The following is a 27,184-nucleotide window of genomic DNA, read 5'->3' as shown; positions in this document are numbered from 1 at the left end:
ATAAGTATGCATAGTAAAATATGGTCATTTTAATGGAAAAAATGAAACAATGCATAATCAAGTAACTTTTAGTATTTCTTATACATATTTTTTAATACCCTTGCAAAACCTAGAAAAGTGGTCTGCCAATAGAGTTAATTTAGTTGCCAGTTCTTGGGCTAAAGAACTCAAAATTTTTAATCCCCAGAACCGTCCTTTAGCATGATAAAGTATACAAATTGTATAATTATTCGTACAAAGATCTATGGATTCAGATAGACACTTCTGCCAATATTTACAAAGTGAATATTTGACTGAACAGTGTAATATTAATCTTCATCCACACTTGCAGATTGTCTGCCAGTTGTCCAGATATGTCTGCAGATTGTCTGCCAACACAGTTTTTGATTCAAGTTTCTGACTTGTTTTGCGTCCACACTAGACAACCAGTGTTTGACAATATAATGACTGAAAATGATGTGGTTTTATTAGCTTGTGCATGCTTTATCTTCCTAAACCATGTGGCTATTAAACTGTGAAAGAGGCGATGGTGGACCCGCAAGTTTCTTGAAGTTCGCACTATTGTAAAAACGTACTATTGGACCTACGATTAGAAGGTGGTGCAGATTTCAGAATATTTACAAGACTGATCCCTACAGATTTTGAGCTTCTGTTACGGTTTGTTGGGCCAAAGATAACAAATAAGTGTAACACGTCGCGTTTTTTATTTTGATTATTGTATTCTGAAAGGGTTACATCCCACAATAGATGGGAATGCAATTCATCAATCGGTTTCATCGTCAAGTCTTGATTTCATATGGTAATTTTAACAAATAAAACTAGTGAATTTAAAAAAGCTGATTACAGTGCAAATTAATCACCAACTGACAGATCATAAAACAAAATGCGTACAATGTTCGTTCCTACTGACAAATGACATCTGTGCTGTGCAGGACAGTTGCAGGTTGTATCCGGTTTCTTGTTAACCAACACCTCCACACATGCATACATGAGATAAAATACTTGTATCTTGTATTCGTGTTCCTCATTTGTTTAGAAAACAGAAAACATTGTATTTTGTATTCAAATAAACACATACATGTTGGTAGACTGCAAACATCGCCAGATGCAAAATGAAACACTATGGAGAATGTCGGCCGACAATGTTTCTGCACAAGTCAGTAAATGTTGACAAGGCTTAACAACAATTATTTAATTGATGATTAAGGATGTCACTGGATGAGTGTAAAGTAAACAAATAATATAACACTTTTATTATCTAATTTGGAAAAATCTGTGTGGTTTTCTGGCCTCTCAAATATATTTCACTTTATTGTTGGTGTTACAAAATTTAAATCCATTTATTTAAAAATTATTTATCCATTTTCAAATCAATTATTTACAGATACTTACTTTGAGGTGATGTATGAACTCTTCTGCGTCAATGTCTAGCCGTTTCCGTTTGCTCTTTGTGGATATTACAGACAGGCCGATGTCAACTGAGCCGTGGATCTTGCCTCTGGCCACATCTCCCGGACTCTTGCCGTATACCAGAATCCCCTTGTCCAGCACAAAATACCTCTGTCCAATCACCCAAACTTTGTCAGTGGTATTTACAGCAATCAACATGATATAGAGAGAGATTATTTAGTCATGAGTTTTTTTACCTACTAAGATATATATGTTATGTTACCTACTATATTTATATATGTTCTATAGTTTCTTAAAAACGGATATTGGACAAAAGAACTTGACACAATTCTTGTACTTTGATGAATAAAGATTTTTTTTCAACTCAATTTATATAATATTAATATCATACCAAGTACTTGTTTATACAAAATGTTCTAATCATTAAAGTTCTAATTATTCTAGTCATTTAAACAAGCTTTGATCATATATCAAAATCAAAACTAATCTGTAAGGTTTGACTTTGAAGAAAGGTTTGTGCATATATTTTGGTAAATTGATATTATTTCCACTAAACCTTCTTAGTTTAACCCTTTTAACCCCAGCCATTTTTCCATGGACTTGCCAGAAAGCCCATGGCGATAACGGACCGTAGTGCAGAATTGAGGGAAAATTCATCTAGTTTTCTTATTTTTGAAGATAATTTTTAGGTTTTTGTTTTAAATTGTTCACAAATAAGTGTACTCTTAGATGTAATAGTTAAAAAGTACTTTTGCAGAATGATTTGTTTTTTTTTAGCGTATTTATACATAAAATTTTTTTTATTTTTTATAGTTTGGACATACATAAACGGTAGAAAAAAAAAATTGTAGCCCCTGAAAAATGAAGCAATTTTGTTGTACACATATTTCTTACTACACACACAAAATTTTAAGAACTTTCCTTGATAAATGCAGGAGATATATCCAATTAATTGTATTGCTGCATAAGCACTTCTTCATATATTTCCCCATACACGTCAGTAGAAGTATACAGATATGTTTACTTGTTTTTGCACTTTTGAAATAATAACAATTGTAAAATAACACAAACTGATTGTAATGGTTTGTAAGACCTAAAACTTGTTTAATTTTGCAAAAAAGTAAAAGAAATAATATTTACAATATATACATTTTATGGTACTTTGGGAATGGGGTCAGATTCCGTTATATGCCCCCAACGCTTAAACCTTTTTCAATGAACTTAGAACGTTATAAAACGATGTAGTTGAGTAACAGAACTAACATTCCATTAATCAACAAGCATTTCCAGGTATCGTGATCGGTATTTTTGTCGCTGTTATCTTATCTTTCTCGAGAATCCCGATTACGGCAGGCCGCGCGGCGGGACTCTGCAATCACTTATCTACTAGACCGCTCGACTTTGACCTCTGTCTGATGATGGGGAGGGGTTTACGATAAGACAATTCCTGTTTTATATTGACGAAATATTGTTCTACGCTAATCTAGTAATCAGTAGAAGCAAAATGTCAAATAACGATTCATGTATGGGTGTGGCCGGTATAATCCCAAAGTACCAGTGTTTATCAAAGTGTTTTCACTCACTGGTAACTTTTCTCTACGACGTTTACTCATGTTTTTTTACTAATAATACAATAAATCACACGAAAAACAACCGCTTTCAATCACGCAAACTAATTGAGGTTATAAGTCAGCATACAACAACAATGCAACTGAAGTCGTCTGACAACTGACATCGACAAATAAACTACGCTCAATGACGACGAAATACGATGCCAATTGGAAGGTTTATTGTTTTTTCATGTAGCCCGTTTCTTCACCGACTACTATACCGAAACTGATGGCATTTGGACATATTATTAGCCAGCTACATTAAATTCTCGAGACATCCGGTATATCGGACGTTGGGCATTTTAGCTAGACCACCTCTGTCCGATATATCGGACGCCGGGGCTAAAAGGGTTAAAGAACTTTCTGAAAAATCTCTACTTAAGTTCAAAAACTTTGACATGAAATAACACCAGACATAGAAAAATTCTCAAAGCCTTGTAAATCTGAGCTCCATTACTCAAAGAGAGGTGCATAAGTGGTGTCAGAATTGAAACTTCTTCATTGCTTCATTCCTTTAAAATTATCATTTATATTACTGATAACAAGAAAAACTGACATAAGTTTAAAAAACCTACCTTTTTTATCGTTGTGATTAGAATTAACATTTAATATTTTTATAAAAAGTTATTAATTGTATTTTTGTTATTTTAATAGTGGTATATAAAAAAAATTATTTATTTTTCTACAGAAAAATGTTAAAAAACAATCAATATTTCCTTGAAACAAAATTGCTGTCAAGGTCTCAAACAAGTATGTATATCTACATCTTATCTCTGGTTGTTTTTAGTGCTCGTAAAATAAGATTGCACCTAAATGGAAAGCTTATGAAACAAACAGAGATGAAGACCATGCCAGAAAGTAATGGGATTACTAGTGTAAGTTTTGAAATTTAAACTGTCCACATCAACATATAGACCACCACTGTTTCTTCAGGGGAGGTTAACACACAAGGAGACAGTGAAAAATATTAAATGGGAATATAGGTCAAATTGTGTACTACACATTATTGTGAGATAACAACAATTAAATAGAAAAATCAAACTTGAACAAATCTGAAAATATAGTGGACATGTATAAAAAGTTTAAGAAGGATACTAAACGTTCTGTACCATTTTCAACAGAATAAATGCATATTATAAATGAAAATTACAACTTAATTAAGATAAATAAAGTTACAAATTATTCAAATAAATCACAAATAAATGTCTTAAAAACAAATTTTTTAAGTACGAAAATATTTTTTAGGGCCCTCCATTGAAGAGACATAGGCATAAGATGGATTAACTATCTTTATACTAATTTCATCTTTTAGTTTCTTAACCTCGCTATAAAAATTGTGCAACAAATTTAGCAAATCCAATCTTTTATACCCAATTTTTGCAGAATTTACCAAATTTTAATTTTTCAATCATTATTAATATTTTATTATGAAAATATAGAAGGCAATAAAAAATTATTTAACTTAAATGATATTTAAATTTAAGATTGCAACTGACTTTCTTAGATTTCATTCACCTCGTCCAACCATCTCCATGAAAAGGAAGAATATATTGGTTATAGGAGGTGACGGTAGGGAGTGGTAGATAAAAATTATTGTTTTATGTTCAATGTTTTAATGATCCTATAATGTCCCCATCCTAAAAGTTTAAATTTTTAAAGTTAAATCATTACAAAATTATAATGAAACCAGCTGAGTCAGGACTTTTCATTTCCTATATATGCAAGTTACATATTGGAAGTTCACATCATTGCTAACAGCTAGTTCAACAAACAATTTATCATGAAGACATTTATCATCAATCATGATGAAGTGGAGTTACCAAAAAGAAGCACTATTGTAGTTGAAACACCCAATGTAATGCACTATTTTTTCCTCCTCATAGTTGGCTAAGCCAAATAATATGGGTGGTCAAATAATCTTAAAAAGAATTATCTGTATTTGCAAACATCGTACCTTATGCCAACCCTTGAGAGGCCATTTCCGCTTCTTGTGCAAGTATCCCGTGAAGACCTCTGGTTTTTTGTCAAATCTCTGGCCATCCTTCAGGCCTTCAACAATCTCCCACTCTGATCCTCTGCGGTTTATCCGCTTTAGAACTGTGAATATAATTTGCATATCATTTTTAAATATCAACTAAATTAACATCATGTTAATAATATCACAGTTTTATTATTATTTAGTAAACAAGTTTCTGGCCTCAATTATGTGACACATATTTATTCTCTGTATATACTGATGTATATTAAAGTAAAACCTTCTAACCACCACCCTTTAAACTGTTAGTTTCTGTTAGCCTTCAATGCTGTGCTAGCAAAATAAAAACAAAATTTACTTTACACAGCAGTGACATAACATTCATCTAAACTATGTAGCAAAGCTCTATTTTTAATAGGATGTCAGTATGAATAGTCCCTAATGGTGAGTATGTAAAGTGACTTAATTGACTGTCTTGAAGTCCTTACATCTTGATGTCTTAGTAGAGAGTCACTGCTTCATCGAATTTCAGTTGCAACTATTTCCACTGCATCTTGCAATCTGTTGTATAGTGTGCTTTAATTATATTATATGTATATTTAACTTCAATACATTTAATTGACTAATCATGTAGTATAAGATATTTTACACTACTGTATTGTGATATATTAAGTGCAGTTTTTATGTTGCAGTGGCCAAAAAATTTTTCTGAAAAGTAAAAATAAAATCTTTAAGAAAATAAATAAATAGTAATAAAGTAAATTAATAAGTAAATAAATTATATCTTATTTACCCCAAATAGAATAGGGGAGTCATCACTGGATTGAAGAAGGTTAACTGTAGATTTAAAATTGAATTAAATTAGTCAAAGTTGTGGGATTAAGTTATTGCCCACGAGTTCATCTTTCTGTTAAAAATATAATTTTAAATGTATACTACTTATCAGTTCAATAGGTTGATATAATGTAGGTATTAGTGCAAAATTAAATTTTACTCATGATTTTTCGGGAAAAGTTTGAATTTCATCTTACAGGGTAAAACTCAAACTCAAATTTTTTTTATGCTTGACTTTTAATATGATAAACACCATACTTTAGTGGTTAAAATTAACCCTTTTGAGAATAAAGAAGAAATACAAATTAATTTGATAAAATTCGTTTGTTGAATCTAATGTTATTGTATAAAAAATCTATTCCAAATGATTATCTGATTGAACACAAAACCAATGATATTTTGTGTATCTGTGATGTCTCTAGAGGCAGAATTAAAATGGCCATTTGACTGTATTAAACTGGAAATTGTAAATAGTATTACTATTATAATTTAATATTAACAAGTAACATTAAACAGGTTGAGATTTAAAACAAAATGGAGTCATGGTTAAAAATGTGTTAACAATTCCACTCAACTCCTAATGCTGGCTCTACAATGGCAAATAGACATTGAATGGTGTAATGTACTTTATTCAGAGACAGAATCACAGTAAACTTTTGAAACCAGAACACAATTCACTATCTCTTTTATACCTTGTTAATGAAACTAAAATAACACCACAGCTAGAGAATCACATTTCACTCTCCAACTGTCCTTGAGCAGTGTCAACCAGATAGTTATATTCTCAGTACCAAATGCATCAATATTAATACCAACATTAACTGCAACAATCGCAATATGATTTCTCCAAGAAAAAATAAACTTGCAAAATATGTGATAGTGTGTATATTGTAATTAGAAAATAGTTCAATTTGTTTTCTTCCAGTAATCAGCACTTTTTTCAACAATTTTTCAATAATTCTTGCATGTTTAAAATGCAGACAATACATAATATACATAAAATATATAATAAATGTATATAAATAAATATACAGAATTAATATATTTATTAGAATCAATATTTAAAGCAAAACTAAAATAAATATCTCCGATTACCTGGTTCCTTTGATGAAGGAATTTTAGAAACTTGGTCATTGTTTGAATCAACAGACAGACTGTTGCTTTCTGCACTTCCATCCTAGAAGAGAACAGTTCCAGTTACAAACCAATTAACATATTTGTGTGGACTTTCATTACAAATTAGAATAGTACAAAGCATTAATTTCACATTGTTATATAAAAGCTCATTATTATGTCAAGATATTCTAACTTAAAAGAAACACTGACATATTATTGTAGAGTGGAACTAGAAACTACAAGTTTTAAAACCATGTTTTATAAATGTATAGCCATATAAATTTTAGATATATAGTTTCTTGGATAGAAGTGAGATTTATACCAAAAGCAGGTTACCTATTTTCTTTTCTTATTATTAACAAAATGAAATATTGAATGAGTAAAAGTCACTGGCAACTAAACTTGGTTTAGATCAATAATGACAGAAATTTTTTGTCAATTATGTTGAAACACTTAGGCCTACTGATCTCCCAGGAGGATCACTTCCCCTGCCAGTAGAATTTACACTGAGAATAACAAAAACAATTATGTTACATCCAGGAGTGATACATCACCAACCAAAAATGTAGAGATATTCATTTGAAAGGGCTGATTGACAGGTCTAGTTTACTATGGAGTATGACTGTTGAAATGGATTCTTCCAAGTATTTTGGAAGCATGAGCAAGATTTTTGGCAGGGCTTAGGCAAAAACCACATAAAAATAGTCAACTGTTCAACACTACTATTAAATTCAATTAGTTTATTGCTGTTAAATAACATACAAGTTACAATAAGCTTTGTCATATAAGTGAATTAAATGGTAGAACAATGACATAAATTGCCACCTCCTTACTATATAAACTCGAAACTAATACAAAAAAACCTTTACTTTTAGTTTTAAAATGTTCCAAAGAAGTTCCAACAAAATACTGTGTGATTATTGTGACAAATACATTGAATTTATTAGGAATAGTAAACCTAAATAAACTCAATAGTTCAATAGTATATCAGTAATTTTAGTTACAAAATAAATAAACATCAAAGATTAAGTGTGTGAACATTTGCAAGCTGGTCACAGTATAGTAATACAGTTACTACAAAACAGTTTATCTTTTTAAAACTAATCAACATCATTTAAGGAATAAATGTATATTGTGATGTCTAGTACATTTCAACACAATGAGATATTGCACCTTCAAAACTTTACTACCAGAGCAATATTTAAAATAAACAGTTAACTTGAAGTTAATGTTTAAGGCAGTAGTAAAATGATTGTAGCTTATCAACCTCTCCTTCAGCTTATACATCAACCTCTCCAACTCACTGAGACATATCTCAAAATATAGCTTAGTTTTGATGGTACCATCGAGTATGATCAGTAAAAGTGACAAATATCAGTTTAGTACAGATCTTATTTACACCACTGAAGCATGATACACTTTATAACATATTAACACTGATATTTGCTCTGCCACAATCAATGTACTAAGATACAATAACTCTCTGCAGTGCGAGTAATAAAATTTAAGGAGACTTTATTTGTTACACTTTTCTTTTCATTTCATTTATCTTTAGTTAGCATAATTTATATTTCTCTTCCTACAAAGTTAAAGAAAAATTTATATTTGTAGAGGAGGTAAAACACAAAAAGAAATTGTTTATTGTCAATCAACTTCAATAACTTTTAGTTCTTTTTCACTTAAATTTGAAAACATTAAAAATACAATAAAATAATTCTAGCAATATTCACAAACGAATTCCAGAAGAAAGTGTGTATTTTATTTACACACTACGTATATTTCATATTATAAATAAAAACCTTATTTTGTCAAGATGGAAATATCTATTTCTAAAAATATTATTCCAAGTATGAAATTTCTAGCTCTTACATTGAAAAAAACAGAATAGAAAACACCTTATCAGTTTTAGATTTATTGGCTCTTATACCAAGTTATGAGAATAAATAGGGCTGCACAACTGGAAAGAGTTTATGCAATGTCAGTTTAAAGTCTACATATTATATGTTGTAGATATTATATGTTGAAAACACAACTGTCACAATTAGCTTGTTTCCATGCTCTGAACTGTTAGGTAGGTTACAACCAGTGTTTATTTTTTGTTTTACTACCTTTTCATGGTTGATGTTACAAATCTTACTTTTGTAATATTTTAACTCTTGAGTCGCCCCCCCCCCCTTATACATAAATAAGAGCAAATACATGTTGTTTTATTCTTTTACACACATGGTTTATTTCCTCAAAGGAACTATACAAAGTTTACAACAAACATAAGGTTGACTTAGTCTTTGAAACATAAGCACACATCTGAAATGCCAATATGGTAGTTTTTTGCTAAGGAAAACAATCTGATTTGTTTAGATGATGTATCTTACGTTATTAGCATGAGCATTATTTATTAACTACCAGATAAATTCTTCTTAAAATTGTGCCAATGCCCTAGAGACTTGAAACATAATACATCCTTGTTTTATCTTGGTCCAAGAAAAAAATGTTTACCATGTATTTATCATTTCGGTACCTTCTGTTGGATTCTTTGACACTCTGTTGTATCAGTTTATTCTCATTCTAATAACCAGTTGCTTAAATTCAAAGTTTCAAAATTTTTTTATGTGTCATATACTTGTGAGCGGTAGAAAAGAAGTAAAGACCTTCAAAATCTGTTTTGCGCTATTTTCTACATTTATAGTATTACTTGACTAAGTACTTGTATTCCAAACAACAAAAGTAATTTTTTGTAATTTCTCATATTAAAATAAATAAAAAATATGAGGGGTGTGTATTTTTCAACCTCCGATCTCACGCCATGACAGCCAGACATGTGGCAGTTCCAAGGTGTGCGCAGTAGTTGATCGCATCTTCACCACTACAACATTTGTCACTGCCGAGTTAAAGTAGTCAGTTTGCGCTGAGCTGCAGTCACATAAATTTGGCCGCCCCAATTGATGAGGAGTGTTATTCCTTTTCTGTAAGCAGAAGGGAATGGTGCTACAGAAATTCATGCCCTGCTGAGAAAACATCAGTGATGGTGAGTGACGGTGTTGTGTATAAAGTGCATCAAAAGTTTAAAAGATAGCCGAGTCAAATTCAAGGAAAATTTAAGGAACGTTAAAGCTGAAGCCATTCGGCGAGTTTTGTGGATGTCAGTCAAAATTTTGGGCACTCAGCGAGCACAAATCGTTTTTACCCTAAATGTTCTGTGGCAATAAGGTAAAGAGAAGATTTTGACACTTTAAAAAATGCCTAAAACACATCACTTAGTGTGATTCTATGGTTTTCTCTATGCACTTTGTCAATTTGTTAAACAGGGCCATATATAGTGATAGACTTGGGTCCTTGACCTCCTTCATCACGCATGTCAGTTTGGCAATCTTTAAACTTTCTACACCACTCATGTACAACACCGTCACTCATAATGTTTTCCCTGTAAACACACATTCTCTGATGCATATCTGCTGCATTATTCCCTTCTGCTTGCAGGAAATGAATAACACTCCTTAATTCACACTTGGCAGGAAAAGTAAATCCTAAATTCACATTTGGCAGAAAAATAAATCCTCAATTCACATTTAGCAGGAAAATAAGTAGAGGCAGCCATTTTTGTAACTGCAGCTCAGTGCAAACGAGCTACTTGAACATGGCAGTGACAAATGTTGTAGCAGGGAAATATTATACTTTGCACACAGCGGACCTGCCACATATTTGACTGTCATAGCGTGAGATCGGAAGCTGAAAAAAATGTCCTTGAACAAACCAATACAGCTTAAAATCCTTACTACCAGAGAAATAATAAAAATGAAAATTAAAGTAGTAAACCATGTTTAACATTTTGAAACTAAATATCATAATGTATTCCCATATTATAATGTATTCCCAAATAAAATTAAAAAATTAGTTATGTTTTAAAGTAATAAACAAATTTAAGGCAGTCCCTGTTCAAATAAGATCACTGTTCGGTTGTTTTGTTAATCAAATTATTTTGTAATGTGGTGCCCTAGTTTGTATTTTAGCCTTCAATTGTATTCACACCAATCATATAAAGAATTGCATGCAAGAGTTTTGGGATGGCTGGATAGCTGTTATTGGTTCCATGTTGAAACTCTACATAATAACATATGACCTACACATTTTTTATGTCACTAGTAACTCATTATCTAGTTAGAGGAATGGTCCATGAAGAATTTTTGCTAGGAAATATTGAATGTAAGTTTACATCAAAGACATTATTTCAAAGATTAACCATGAGTTAATAACAGTTTGATTATAAAATATAAATAGAACCATCTTGGCAAATATAATGAATGGCCTTTTCCATGTATAAATGTTGAACTAAACACACGACTCGTACAATGACGACTCTATGACAATAAGAGCTTGAAACCGACTTGAAGATATACATCTAGGCTCCTCAAGACCTTCAGTATGACATAAACGCCCACTCACTACATCAGTGAAAATTATATTATAATAATTACAATTTCCAAAAATGCTTCCAAACAATATCTTTGAACAGCACAACCTTAAAAATGTATGTTTATCAATTATAAGTAGATTGATCTTTATCCAATTGAATTATCTAAACCTTGTAGGTTTGGCACATCACAATGGAACAGTAAGCTAATGCAAATGACGCGACAAGGCTTGTAACTGTCATAGACAAATATAGCAAGCATGAACCAGTAGCCTGCATTAGTAGTAACGAGAAACACAGCCAACTTGGCCTCCTTGGCCTGTCTCCAGACAGCAGGACAATTATGTGTCTTTTCACACCTCACTGCCACCACACCGCACCTCTAACAAAGCCAAATATTTTAAACTTTTTCCTTATTTTTTGGAAATGCTATCTTTTTGTCCCAAATTGTATAACTCTTTCAACATAATTACAATACTGTTGGATATTATTTGATTAACCATTGGGATTGACAGCTATATGTTTCTAGTCAAACATGTTTCTACAAGAAATGTCAGTTATGTTTAAGTTTAAGTAAGGAAGTTCAAAAATGGAAAATTAGCCTGTCAATTATTTAAGTATATAAAACAATCCCTAACTGTAGATCACATGGTTTTTTCACTAGGCTTATAATTACTTCAGGGTGCAATTGTATATGTTGTTCAGACATTTAATTTATGCTAGTGACCTGTTCTTATAAAAAAGATGAATAGCAGCAAAAAAATTACCAAGTAACTTTTTAAAAATAATTTCAACTGAAAAAATGCCTTTAGGAAAGGTATTTATTTTAGACTACTTGAAAAAAATTATTTCGCAGAATAACATAAATGAAAAAAATGAACCAAATCATCTAACACTAATGAAAATTTATTTAGTTAAGAGTAAATTGAAAAAATAGATCCAAAACTGAGCTTCTGGTTAAATTAACAACACTTTTTGGTAGGGAAAAAGAGGGGACATCAAGAGATTGCCTAGTAATATAGGGATAGCTGTATTTTGGGGTTTATATTCATGACTTTTAATCTAACCAGAACTAAAAAAAAAGAATAAATGAAGATTATTGTAGCATCTATATTCTAGTTCTATATCACAGAAAATATTGACTCTGTAGTAACCAAACTGAACCTGCATGGGACACTAGCATCTAATGACTAGTGTCAAAGGGTGACCCTACTATTTTTATAAGGGTCACCCGTATACATTTGTTCTTGAATTATTGATTTTGTGTCATTTATAAATTTAAAAGTATAGATGAAATTACTTTATCTGTGTTTATATCAGGGTTTTTCTCTGACTCTTATTGGACTCCTTGATTATGTGAGATCTTAATACATTATTAACACATTCACGCCGACGATTGGGTTCACGCGATCTTTCACAACTGCTATCGTGTACTCGATCAGGTACACACCGGGGGATTTGTAAAGTGCATTGTGTGTCCGATAGGGTACACGTTCCTATGCATTTCATTATTGCCATTTTATGTTTACCTGTCTTTGTGGTTTTTTAAATTTGATCCTGTGCTTAAATAAATACCTCAGACTATTGTATACCCCATCGGGTGCACTATTGCTTAATTTTTAAGGTAAATTAATATTTTTAGGTACCTCTTGGAGTACATCCAAAAAAATTGAAACAACATAATGAAATAATTGTTTTGTGCAAAAATTGCGAAGCCTACATACCTTTCTCATTTATACATTTGACGCAGAAAAACCGATTAAGGTTTTTTGCTACTATTATTGAAAAATTCGAAGGCAAATAAAAAAGTCAAGAAAAACACTGATGTCATGAACGAGTTTACAGACTTCTGCTTTAAAGATAAAGAAAAATTCTGAATTTAACATTTCTAGCTTAATGATTCTTTACAATACAATGTGTAAAGATTTATACAATTTCTAATAAACAATTACGTCATCAGACATTTTAAATACTCCTATCATGTATATGTATATGTTATATATGTCTTTTGTATAGGTATATCTTTGTATATTTTAAGCAATATGTAATGCTGAACGTTGCAAGAACAGAAATAATTACTTTGAACACACACTACAACTGAGTTCTCATTTCTCATACTTCTTTGTAGTAAATTGCATTATTATAAAAGGAGAACTTCAATACTAGAGTGGCAGCGTTCAGTACCTAGAAGGTCCACTGGAATGGATGTGATTGGATTAATTCAGTTTTTATTGTCCTTCATAAAGGCCGATGTCAGATCTGATGACTTCTTATTTCTCAACAATGAACTTTGGTAGTCATACTTCCTTACGACTCCTATATCAAGTGTTGAATAGATTAAGATAACTGTGCAAGCCTTAAGCATGTAACTTGGCTCACATATACAGTCTTATCAGTTAATTAATGTATGTAACCACCAAACATTAACCTAAAGCTAACAACAGAATTCATTTACTTTTCCATTAGAGTTCTTCAGATTTAAAATCTTTTTAATATATTAAAAGATACACTTTTTATCCAAACATCTGAGTTACCTTTACCTCTAAGAAAAACATACATAAATTTGTTTCTCCTTTTGAATAGTTGTTTACACGACAGCCATAATGTACAAGGCTTAACTGTTCTATACAGAATAACTAGCTTGATAAAACCATAAACTATATTATCAAGAATTTTATTAACCCTTTCCTTTCTAGAATCTGAAGCCCCAGTGTCTGCTTGTGAGATAGATGCTTGTGTCCTCTTCACATTTCACTGTACATTTCCAAGTTGGCTAAAAATTGTATAGCATATTTTATTGATGATGGAATTTTTAAAAGAACACTTTATTTTCAAAATATCTACCAATTTTTATTCTATAATTTATTAAATGAAATATATCTCTTTTTTAATTGATGACCAGCCAATTACACAATATAAATTATGAGGAAATTTTTACTTAGCCATAATTAAATTTTCCGAATTTTTTAAAGGTTAGGAATAAGAAGACAAAAACAAAGTTCAAATCTAAAACAAAATTATTGTTGTTAGGAAACTTAAACATAATTTTGAACCAACAGTTAAAAATAATTGACTGTACAAATAGCTAAGATAAAAATAAAGTTACACAAATATGAATTTTGTTATGTGGGAAGAACATAGCAAAAACAAAACAAAAATTTACCAAAAGGTAACATAATACTGTATTTTTGTGAAAATAACTACAAAAAAATACTGAAAGAGACTTAATTTAAATATTCTTTACATGTAATGGTTTTATCACGTCTAATGGCCTTATATAAAACTTGTGGTACACATGCATTAACACTTAAAAAGCAAGTAGCTCTTTGTGTGTTAGCATTTTTTTGTATATCACTTGATATTTTTTTACATTTTGGTGTTGTCTGCAAGGTATCTGCAGCAATTTTTAGCTTTTTATTTTTGATTGATAATCTATCAGACCTCCTTCACTTTGCTCTTCAATCATGCTAAGTAAAACTAAAATATTAAAAACATGTCAAATCAAAAGTATCCAACTCTCTGTTTTATATACAAATACTCTAATATATACAAGGTAGGAGTATGCTAGACCACACGTCGCTTAATAGGCTTCGCTCAAGTTGTAGAAAAATGTCATGATGTTCTTCAGTCAGACAGAAAAGAAATTTCAACAGCCCCAAGCCATACAGCAGGGAATCTTTACCAGCTTACTGAGTGATATTCTTCAATGACATACAGCCAAATCTTATGGAGGGACATGCACCACCATCATACTCAATCTTATCTCATTAGAAATTAAGTTACATGCAAATTAACAAGTCCATATTTTAATTTGTTTATGAGATATTTAGCCGAAACTGACATACAGATAGAAGACGAATTTTCCCATAACCCTTACTAATAATAAAATATACAAAATTACATTTTTATAGCTTAATCCATTCTCGAGATATCACTCGTTATAGGTTTTGCTAGTGCTCAGCCAAATAATGAAAGAACTTGCAACATCAATGAACTCTATCATCTATATACAAAAAGACCACTACAACAGAGTATATGGTAGGACCCGACAGAACACAACAAAAGTCATACCAACAAAGTAAATGCATTATAAGTATTACTATGCTACATGATAAAATGTGTCAAATGTAAGTGTTAATCAGTTTGTTTAACTGTTTGTTATAAAAAAATAAATAGAGTTTCTCCTAAAACTATGAAGAATGTACCAAGCTTTAAGTCACTAGGTGTGTATATATATCAAGAGTTATAAGTCCATTGCTCAATTCATTCTCAAGATACCTGTGGATATATTTACTAACGCTCAGCAGAATTAATTTTGTAAGGGGATAAACACCATTGTCGAACTGGATGTTGCCTGCGTAGAAACATACAAAATTTTAAGTCTGTAGGCAATTTTTTTCTCAAAATGTCATGTAGACAGTCTTGATTGGCAGAAGCAACATTTTTCCATACCTCCTTAGTGATACACCTCACTTATGCTTAGCCAACAATCTGTATATTTCTATTTAAACTGTATTTTGTAAACATTCTAAAAGTAGATAATTGGGATCATACGGAAATGCTGATGTGAAATCCTAAACATAGAATGTTGGATCATGTGCATATAAGTCATAACAGGTCATGAGAAAATTGGGATAGAAAATGTTAATATCATTATTGTAGGTTAACCACAGCTGAGGTACGTGAACAGTTGTTTGTATATAACAGCTGTTTATACACAATGTGACAAATTCAATCTCATTTGAATGTCAAATTTTTATGAAAAGAGATATGACATCCAATGGTAAACTGTTATCGCACTGAAACTTTCCGTCTGTAAGCTATCTAACAACAAACAAAGGAAACAATTGTAATTATATTACACAATAGTATAAATATTTTATTTTCAGTACACGTATGATAATAGCACAAACTTATAATGTAATTCAATTCAGTTCATCAGAATTATACATTAGAAAAAACAAAAAGGAGTAACGAAAAGTTTAGAACAGCATTGCCCTCAACAAAATACTGCAACACCTCACCTGTCACTGCACAATATTTTTTGCCGCACAGTCCTCATATATACGTGAGGTCTATTATCTTTAATAATCAAGGCATCACTTAACACACATTTTTAAAGCCTATTACAAGGTTTTTATAAAATAATTGTTAGTAATTGTAATTTTATAGAAGGTTATTAAAGAAATGAATATTATTTGTACTTGGTTCAACAAAATTCTTATGCAGCAATTCTTTTGATAATAAATGTTTATTTCATCATTCATTAGATCAGAAATCGATGTTTTATTTCTGATACAAGCCTCTCAAATTCAATCTTTGTTTGACATTACCAACAACGTAAAACAAACAAAACACAAGAAAATTGATAATAGGAGAGGATAGAAATTATAGGAAGAGTGATGATATCCATAATATTCCTCTTAATTCACCACGAGATCCATTGGATGGATGAACTGTCTAACCCTGTAGATGTCCCCCAATTCCAGACAGGTTAACATTAACTCTGAATTAACAGACAAGTAGCAATTACCAGCTTGTCTACATCATTAAGTGAGCCTTATATACACATCAGTACCATGTCAGTATTGCTAAGCAGTATAAGCTACTAGTCTCTTAGAGATATTTTGAGCCCCACTCCTACTAGTCTGGTGCATATAAGGAAATCCAAGGCAAAGTAAATAAGAGGGTTCATATTAAATTAATAATATATGGCTTCAATGGCCAGTAGGGTGTATATCGAGTGTCGATAAATATCCAAACAAATAAACCTGGCGAAAATACAAGTTGGACACTCACTATTATATTCTTTTAACCACTCAATGTGTAGGTAATTGTACTTTGAAGGAGACACTACTGAAACATAACAATATAATTTACTTGTACTGTTGGTTAAAAATAATATTAAACCATAAAGATACATTCACAACTGAATGGAGTGAAAACTAATTAGAGATGTATATTGTTCCTGGTATAAACGGACCAATTGCAGAAGTGTACAGTAATCTTAAGTGATGAACTCAACTTAACACTATCACTACTTTTTACTCACAAAACACTATAATTCTTTCAGAATACAAACAATTAAGTAAGGGCCCTTTGTGAATATATAGGGTAAAGTGAAAAAAAATCTTGCTACTCTAACATTACAATAAGCTTGTTTGCAACTTACAAAACAGAATCTCACCATGGACATAAACGATTGAAGAGCTGAAGAGCAAGTGATGTGATCTGAGACTATGAGAGCAGATAACTGAGGATAGATTGTGCACTTGCAGACACTATAGATAACACACCCAGCTTACAATCAGCTGTCTGTCTGTCTAACTGTTCGCACATAATACTTATGACACTCCCAATATCAGTCTTCAGAATTTAGCAAACATCTACAAGCCCCTACACTTTGAGATGCATGATTTACAAAATAATTAATTCAATAGTAAAAACAATTTTTAATTAATGAATCAATGAACGTTTCATGCAGGAGATGAAAGCTGCTGTTCATTTGTATCATTAATATTACTTTTAATTCTTACTATTTTATTAAGTGTTTGCCTACAATATAGCCTAAGGTGTTACCCCACATGCTTGGGTATAGAAGTATGTCAATTACTATCTAAATTTCATAAAAATCTTTTGTTTCTACAACAGAATTTTAAAATACCAATTCATATCCGTATGTGGTGGTTCAGAAGTCACATTTAAGCCATTGTACCCAGCTTAAGTGTTAGAGAGGGTTTCTTAGTTCTAACTTCGCCTGATAAAATAAGATATTTTTACTTTACTTTTTTTTACTTTTACATGAAAAGCCTTACTAAAGGCTGAATTGATAAACTGATCGGAACACAGTTTCCAATTTTTTTATCACAAGATTTATACATAGACATTTAGAGATTTTGCACTAGCTCATTTATTACATAGTTTAGCTGAATAACAATTACATCTATGCTATAAACTTCATCCTTAAAAGTATCCTGTGTCCTATATGTTGGAATTTTGCTTTAAATTGGTCTAAGAACACTTTTTTGGATATTGGAAAGACTATTTTTTTATCATTTATAACATGAATTCACTAGAAAATATAACATGAAATTTGTGGGAATATTGCTATTTAATGACATATAGAACACCAGTGGCCCTTAAATATAAACTTTTCACACTACGTTGGTTCTATATTATATACATTGTTTTAGTTCTTACGGGATACTTTTCATTATTTCAACAAAAACAGAATTATGCTGACCAAAATGAAATCAAGTTTGTAATAACACGTGTTATCCTTAGGATTCCAAGCATGTTGTATCGTACAAATTAAATATTTGTCCTATGTGAGTTCATTGGAGTTTTTATGAGGTAATTTTGATTATTTATTGGAGTGTTATGATAAGCCAAAAAACTATATTCATTCGAAATGATGAATATCACGATTATACCATATGTTCCACACTTTATATTTTTCTGCCCCATGTAAGTATTAAGACTCTTTTTATTTGTAGGGGATGTTCTTTGATTATGAATTACATGCTATTGCATAGAAAAATAACATTTCTGTTGGTAGTCTCATTTTTCTTTTGTTTCAATGATCTTCTCACACATTTTTATTCAATTTTAAATTTACTTATTTGGGTCTGTGGAAGTTAGTTTTCTTAGACATCAAGTGACTTTATTTGTGTATGTACAAAAAGCCAAAATCTATATACTAATGATCATTGAAATAGTATTATTAATACTAATTATTCACTGTGGTCATTCTAATCAAAACAAGACCAGTATAATTTATTCAAATTTTATTCACAGATTACATTAGTTCAAATTGTAAAGACTTCTTTTGATAAACTATATGTTTATTCCGTTTTTTTTTTTTTTTTTTTTTTTTTTTTTTTTTTTTTTTTTTTTTTTTTTTTTTTTTTAAGAAAAACTAGTAAATAACTCACTGTTAATGTTATAGTATGCTTATAATTTTACATATATTTAAAGATACAAATCTGAACAAATTTACAAAATATAATCATTTTTATAACAAAGGCAACCATTTAAACAAATAACTCTATACGTAATGTTACTAAAGTTCTTTATAACTAGAGTACTCCATTAAAAATGGAAAGTCTTCTGTGAAGTGGAGAATAAAAAAAAGTCAATTAGGTCAGAAACTGGTTAACTGATATACATCAACCACCAGATAGATGAAATTACATTGTAAGAGAAGATATATATACACAATATGTAGTGTAATGTAACTAAGCCTAAAGGTGGCCTAGAATATAATGTCCCCAAGTTCACCCCCATGAGGAGTAAACATTTATGTATAACATGGCATAAAGAAAGAGGAATAAAACATCTTGAGCACTCACTAGACGTGTCCTTTAGTTTTTTTATCCATAAGACGTTAAGGTGTGTTGGAGCTCACATGACTCTTCGTTTAGAATACAAGCTGTGATGGAAAGGAGATGTAAGCATGCGTGTGAAATGATTTGACAGCTGTCACGTTCGGCCTCACTCCAATGCACTTGGTCAGTTTGAGATTACAAGTAGAGTAGGAAACTTAGTCCTTAGAGTAAACTATCTGTGATGTAGATGTTCATCAAGTTATTAAAGAGCAAAAGTTAGCTTATTATGCAGTGTGTTTTTATGAAGCCACTACAAAAGACGTCACATGTCATCCCTGCTTATTTCAACATTTTCCTAAAAGACATTCTATGACACCTTTACTCTTTTTTGTCATTTCCACGTATTCTTAAGGAGTGAAAGACAATTTTATGTTATAAAATATGACAAAAATATTTATGGCAACCAAACACTTTTTATTTCTATAAATTGAAAATATGTTATTTTTAGGTTTAAAATTTGGACATTTTTCTAAACTTAACTTTTAAAATCTTTAGGGTAAAAATAGGCCTAATTATTAAATACACACAAAAATAAAATACTTATAATAAACATTGTTTCATACAAGCCATTAAACAAGCCAACAAGTGGACTGCAAAGTAGAGAAGCCCTTCAACACCACTGGTGACAGATTATCTGCTGAGACAAGAGCACTCATCACCTCCCCTCTCCCTCAGATCTAAAGGGTGTAAGAGCAGTTTCATAGTAACCCACCCTGTCTAGTGTATAAAATATACTAGACTACTTCAAGTTATATCCCTTTCTTCAAAGCTGAGCAATAGCACATTTCTTCCAAGCACAAAGTATTCAGAAATGTCTAATAAATTTAGACACTGTAATAATAACATAATTCAATAATAGAAAACTAACATTACGAGGATTGATTTTAGATTATTCTTAGATAGGATTAACATGTTAATGAAAGATTTGTTAAATAAATCAAAATTGGACTTAATTCATTTTGAAGAGAGAACCATATTAAATTTAAAATATGGTTCACTTTGCTTTGAAAAATATACATTTTGATCTCACACACAGCATATGGATTGTGCATTATGTGCATATAAGGAGATTAATAGATGGTTGAGATTGAGGTAAATGACCTTGAGATTCTCCCTATAACAACAATGTTAATGATGTACAACAAAGTTAGAGAATTTCTTTTTGAAAAAACCCATAAATATATTATATATATATATATATATATATATATATATATATATATATATATATATATATTCAAATTCTCCTTGTATTCTGTAAATGAATTTTAATAACATTGTGTACAGTACAAAAATATTACTTTAACAATGAAATACAATATAGTTTTTATCATTGGTTAATACAACGATAGTGCATTACTAGTGTAACACTTGAAATTACTCAATATACTGTATTTTGTACACATATAGAGATATTATTTTTATTTTAACATTGGCATTTTTTATTTTAGGATTTCAATCTCTTCCTTAAACTTAAAATAAGTTACTATCCTGATCCTGTTAAAAAAAATTGGAACTATAAAGATTTTCTAAGAGGACAAGACAGTAGATACAAAAATTACCTGTAGTCAATAAATATTAGAATCAATATAATTATGTACAACACTTGAAATTAGTGTTTTGTTTTATTTCTCTCACTTTCAGACATAAATGTTACAATAGCACTTTTTCCTGTTTTTATTTCAACTAACTGTTCTGTAGTAATAGTAATTTTGATATAAATTTGTGTACGAAGAATCTTGGAGCATTGGAAAAAGTTTAACTTAATATCACTGGTAATTGAATACAAACTTTCCAATATTAATTTTATTCATCCAAGGCCTTTCGGAATCAATGATTAAATCATCAGGCAACTTCACAAAATGTTTTATCAGTGATATTAAATTAAATTTATGTAGTTTTTTTTCTATTTAAAGTTAATAAGCTAATAAGGAAGTATGTAGAGAACAGTGACTATGATAAAAATTATCTTAATGGTCATGTTATCCTTTCTAATTATCCATTCCCAATGACAAACTTAAAAAAGAACTATGGAAGTCACTGATGAGAAGTGTTAGGTTTTCAATAGGTTTATGATTATTGCTATGGAGGCTATAATGTAAAAATATTACTAAATTTAAATATTAAATACTCCAATGTATTTAGAAATGTTTTATTTTATAAGCCCTTCTCCAAGGAAGGTTAAACTTATTGTTTCTTAGTGCCTAATGTTTATTTTAAGAGATTCACTTTTATAAGTTAATCCATATAAAACTTATTTAAACTGTTAGTATTTTTAACTACTGTATATACATAGGTAGACTGTACAGTATGAAAACGTGGTATGTATCATTATATAAAAGTGTAGGATACGCTCTCATGATGCCTAAATAAAAAAAAACCATTTGATTTCTTATACGTATGATTTCTTGAAATTTAAATATATTAACATAAAACATTATTAATATAATGTAAATATTAATAACTTTTATAGCAGGATTCTCTTTTTGACAGTTTCAAATTAATTTTATTTAGAAACTAACTTCACATCAATAATGAACTTTATGAAAACTTTCAATAAGTAGCATTAATATTTTTAATTATTCAAAATTAAACTTCTGTTTAATTACAAACTTACCAGTACAACCATTTCAAACTGTATGTTCAGGAAGAATAATTCTGTCGAAGCAGTTCAAAATATGACTAGAAATAATATTAAAACTTTATTTTACCACATTCACTCAAAATATAGGTGACTGCCTCTCCAGCTGATAATCTCCAGACACAAGATCCTTCAGGTCAGAAGGCATCAGAGTTATCATGGTCACGAGCAACAATTATTAATGACATCAAAGAGCACTCCTTACTGTCTTAATTGGGTTACATCCGGGGTTGTTTTTATTACTAAGGTTCAGTTGCAACAACACAGGCGACATAAGTCTACAAACGCACTTGTCATGTTGGACTGATCACAAACAACCTCGTTCATGACCTTGGCCTACCCTGCCTTCTCATTAGCCCCACTCAACCAACTACCTACTTAAAATAATATTTGGCTTGAGAAACTGGCTTTGATCACTGTTATTGAAGTGGTAGTGGAAAGCTCAGACTGGAAACATACAAATATTCTGCATACAATTATAATGCACATTAACCAGATTGATGTATTAATTGGTTACATCAGTGTATATTCTCCATACACTAAAACATTGAACATCTTGCATACACTGAAAAGCCAGTGATTTACAGTGAGGTATTGCATTGTCATTTTATACTCATAGCCATAATTTCATCACAATATGAGCCATCAATTTTCTTGACTTTTCTCTTATCAATGCAGTAAACTTCTCTATATAATTTCACTTGTTATCAACATGATGTTAACCACAATTACATAAACATAAAAATGGTAATTACAATAAGTAAATACTGTAATTATGTACAACCTTTAATTTCTCACAACCAATTTTAAAAAACTTCAATTAGTATTAAAAATATGTACATATTTAATGTTTTAATTAGCCCTGTGTTCATCGCACACAGTCTGTAATTCTGGGAGGAGGGAATTTATAGTGTTATTTTCATTGGAGTTGGCAATCTGCACTCACTTCCTGTTTAGCTGAATTCTAGAACCCCCTTATCCACCATTTTGATTAAAAGCAGTAGTTGTCATGACCTTGAGCACAATATAAATGTTTGTTTATGGCCTGGTCTGTTATTCCGGCACAACTATCTGTGTGGCTGCTGCCCCAGTGTCGAAGACGATATGGGACTGGGACTATTCGTGTCAGTAAAATCCCAGAATCTTGGACAGTGCATGACTACCTATATATATATATATGTGATTTTACTCTTACTGGTATGGGTTACAATTATTAAAAATAAATTTTAATGAAGAGGAATGAATTTTGCAACTTCTAAAATAAAGAGAGTTAGAGAATGGAGATGAAGTCACTCAAGACGAACTCCATTGTTATCATGCTGTGGACCAAGGAGCAGCCCCCTCCCCTCCATTCACAACACCAGGATGGTACAACCCCACCATCACAATGTCCTCTTCCTGGAGCTACCATACCTCATCCAAGAAGAGACTAGGTATTTTAGGAAAGGATAATGCTACTATCTGGTACTCACATCCTATATGACAGAATACTATTATTTGCTTTGTTGCTTGCAATGCTGATACTCAAATAAAATTATGAGTTGGTTTTTCCCTGATAGTAAGATTGAATGCATGGTAACTTACCATTGTAATCAATAGATTGAGAACCACAAGGATAATTTTTCTCGAGAAAGAAGATGCTCTTTTGGAAAATTTGGCAGAAATAAAAGCTGTTTTAGGACTATTGTATATGGTGGGAGTTCTGCACTCCTCACATTTAAATCTAGAAGACATGTATACTACAGATCGAACTGGTATTGACTTTTTCACAAATGAAATGACCTATAAAAGGTTTAAAGTACTAGCCTTAAGATTTGATAACAACAGGAGCAGAGAAGAACATATATAAGTCTAGATAAATTAGTTGTTATCAGAGAAGTTTTTCGGAAGTTCAATGAGTGCTGCAATGCCCACTAGTGCTGATGCTTATACAACGATTGATGAAATGTTAGAGCCATTTAAAGGCATATGTGGCTTTAAGCAGTACATAAAGTCTAAGCCAGTTAGGTATGGTATAAAGATATATGCTTTTGACAGATGCTAGAGTACGCTATACTCTGAACATGGACATATATGGTGCAAAACAACCTCCAGACCCATATCAAGTGAACAATTCTCCATCTGAAGTTGTTCTATGGCTAGTACAGCCAATCTCTAGGACAGGGAGAAATGATACTGTTGATAACTTGTTTTAATTCTGTCTCTTTAATAAGTTCACTGAAGGTACCCTTCATGAAATAATGGTGTCTTATTCATTAGTTAGAATAACAAATCGGTGGCCTCTCATAGTTACTTTTGCAAAACTGAACAGTGGAGGGATTAATAATTTTACTGTTTGGCGAACAAATACACAAAATGAATTGGCAAGAAGATCGTATTTGAAAAAACAGCCGTAAATTGTGTTTGGATTACTTGAAAGTCAGAGCTTCTATGAGCAACCTCCCATCACAGTTCCACACACAAATTAGATCTCTAACTATGGTATCTACTCCAAGTCAAGAAGAAGCCACCAAAGAAGAAACCAGTCGTGGACGATGTTCGTTATGTTCATGGAAACAGAACAGGAACATAAGGGCGAGGAGTGCACATTGTAAAATTTATATCTGGGGTGAGCACACTGGACTCATTTGTGTCAACTACCCATTAGATGAACTGGAAATTATAGAAACTGATGAATCAGATTAGATCAGTTTTATGATGATTCATCAACCCAATGAACTTTCTGAACATGCTAAGCATACGTTTATACCATTGCCTAATGTTATGTAAAATTATATCCGTTATTGTTATAACTTATAATTTTATTTTTATTAGCTGTAAGCTTAGTTTATTTTAACTGGGTAAACTTCAGGGTGTTTTCTTTTGTTACTTTTTTTAATTGAAGGAGTGTTTTTGTTAATTAGTATTGGTTATTATTTTAAATTATTATTCAGTATCCTGAGGCAGAGTAAAAATTTAGCTTGTTATAATAATTTTACACAATATTTTTTTAAATAATTTTCATACTATTGAACTTATTTTTATGTTTTTAAACGGTTGTAAATAAAGTTTTTCTATCCAATACAATTGGTTTTTAATTTAAACAGTATTTAATGCAAGTTATTCAAACCTGGTCTTTTACACTGTGCACAACAATTAGTGTTTCAGGCTGAGCGCAACTAAAACAGGGTTAAAAATGATTAAGCCATAGAAAACTTTAAATTGAGCTCTTACTAGCTATAAAAATAGGATTAACAAGAGAAAGAAAACCTCTGGTGCTATATTGGCTAAAAAACAATAATTATTAATACAATTTTTTATATCTCAAGTGAGTAGGCTATTGTGTATTTGTAACTTACAACTGAATACTTCTGATGAATATTTTTTTCTTTTTTATTGTTACAACTTAGTACTGTATATTTCAATGTTATAGTTGACATTTTTTTATTATAAAAAAAATGTTATGTAAAGAAACTACAACTAAATATAATAACTCGGTTGTTCAGCACAAGCAAGAAAATCTTTACAAACCTACAAACTCGTATTGGTAAAATTTAAATTTGAGAAACGCAACAAAAATTAAATTAGGCAAAATAAAGAATTATGATTTTAAGTTGACTAAACCCAACATATTATAACAAAAATAAATATCCTCTACAATATCTAAGAATTCATTTTATAGACCAACAAAATGATTAAATGTAGCCTATATCATTAGTACGGTAACTCATATTACCACATATTTAGTTTTTTTTTGTTGTCTCTGTGCAATTTTAGCTGTAGTGTACTGCTGAAGCTCACACTGATGGTCAGAGGCATTACCATTAAATCCTCTGAATTCCTTTCTGGTGCCTGATAGGTACTATTTCGAAAGATACGGTAGGTCTTTTAATACGTTGCATCAAGTGTACACATTTCATAGGCTAACTTAACAGTTTAGAAAATCTCTTTGCAAATCAGCAAAAATGGACTTGCCAGTCCAGGAGATACTATATGCCTAGTTTGAGGGTTAAAACGAGGAATTTTGTTATCGATACCATATAGCCTATTATATTCTAAGCGATAAAGCGGATTTGTGATAACAGACTGACTTACCGAATCAGATGCAGTTCCAGCGACTGACTTCATTTTGTTGCGCAGTTGAGGACTTCGTTTTCTATCCATAGCAGTAAATGGTTTTTGATTTAGGTTAGCAGGTTCAGTTGCGATGTGACGGAGCCCTGTGGTCATCTTATGAACCACAGCTAGTATTACACGCGCCACAATGCACAGTCTTCACTCTAAAATAATATTAAAAATTAGATTAATCTGACAGCTCAAAGCTTCAAGGCCTAATAAAAAATGGGTTACCCTAGTCCCTCAGCTTAACTGTTGATTACAACCTTGAAACATTGTTATTTAAAATTAATAGTACTATCACAAAATGACTAACCTGAAACACCTGCTCTAAACTAACACCAATAAATGATGTTAAATGGTAAAACAAAAATTTAAAATCAAAATTATTGCAAAGTTCGACATCACTACTAGGTCATTGCATGATTCACTGAAATAGAATGACTTGGAGTTACCTCTTTGCATTTTCGCGTAATTTGATTGGCTCTAAGGTGTCAATAGACCGCAACATACCAACAAGTTGTCACTGATTGTAGTCTGCATTGCAGATAAATATTACCGAGTGGTATCATGTAATTCAAATTTGAATTGAGATTAATATTTATCCACTATTGTTTTTGTAGTGATAAACTATTTCAACTAAACTTATTTTTATTATGATACAACAATATGGATAATAATACGATAATAAAGTACGTATATAAAAAT

At 31.0% G+C, this 27,184-nt stretch overlaps 1 protein-coding gene across 7 annotated transcripts in view; it reads right to left on the bottom strand.

Annotated features, from left to right (window-relative positions):
- Window positions 1-26,945, bottom strand: part of LOC124367061 (oxysterol-binding protein-related protein 6-like) — a 74,852-nt gene extending 47,907 nt beyond the window's left edge. For 4 of the 7 annotated variants that reach the window (XM_046823717.1, XM_046823718.1, XM_046823726.1 and 1 more), the window contains exons 1-5: window positions 26,793-26,945; window positions 26,456-26,640; window positions 6,925-7,006; window positions 4,975-5,117; window positions 1,393-1,560 (exon numbers count right to left, since the gene is read on the bottom strand). In XM_046823717.1, the coding sequence (XP_046679673.1) occupies window positions 1,393-1,560; window positions 4,975-5,117; window positions 6,925-7,006; window positions 26,456-26,590 (528 nt within the window). In that variant the 5' untranslated portion in view covers window positions 26,591-26,640; window positions 26,793-26,945. Of the gene's footprint in view, window positions 1-1,392; window positions 1,561-4,974; window positions 5,118-6,924; window positions 7,007-17,525; window positions 19,194-22,357; window positions 22,385-26,455; window positions 26,641-26,792 lie in introns of those variants that run through there. The other 3 variants (XM_046823743.1, XM_046823736.1, XM_046823749.1) reach the window with 3 other exon arrangements.
- Between the last annotated feature and the right edge of the window lie 239 nt (window positions 26,946-27,184).

This window comes from Homalodisca vitripennis, chromosome 1 (genome assembly GCF_021130785.1).
Source record: "Homalodisca vitripennis isolate AUS2020 chromosome 1, UT_GWSS_2.1, whole genome shotgun sequence".
NCBI classification, from domain to species: domain Eukaryota; kingdom Metazoa; phylum Arthropoda; class Insecta; order Hemiptera; family Cicadellidae; genus Homalodisca; species Homalodisca vitripennis.
The sequence above is the reverse complement of the archived record's forward strand: the minus strand, read 5'-3'. Positions and strand labels throughout refer to the sequence as shown.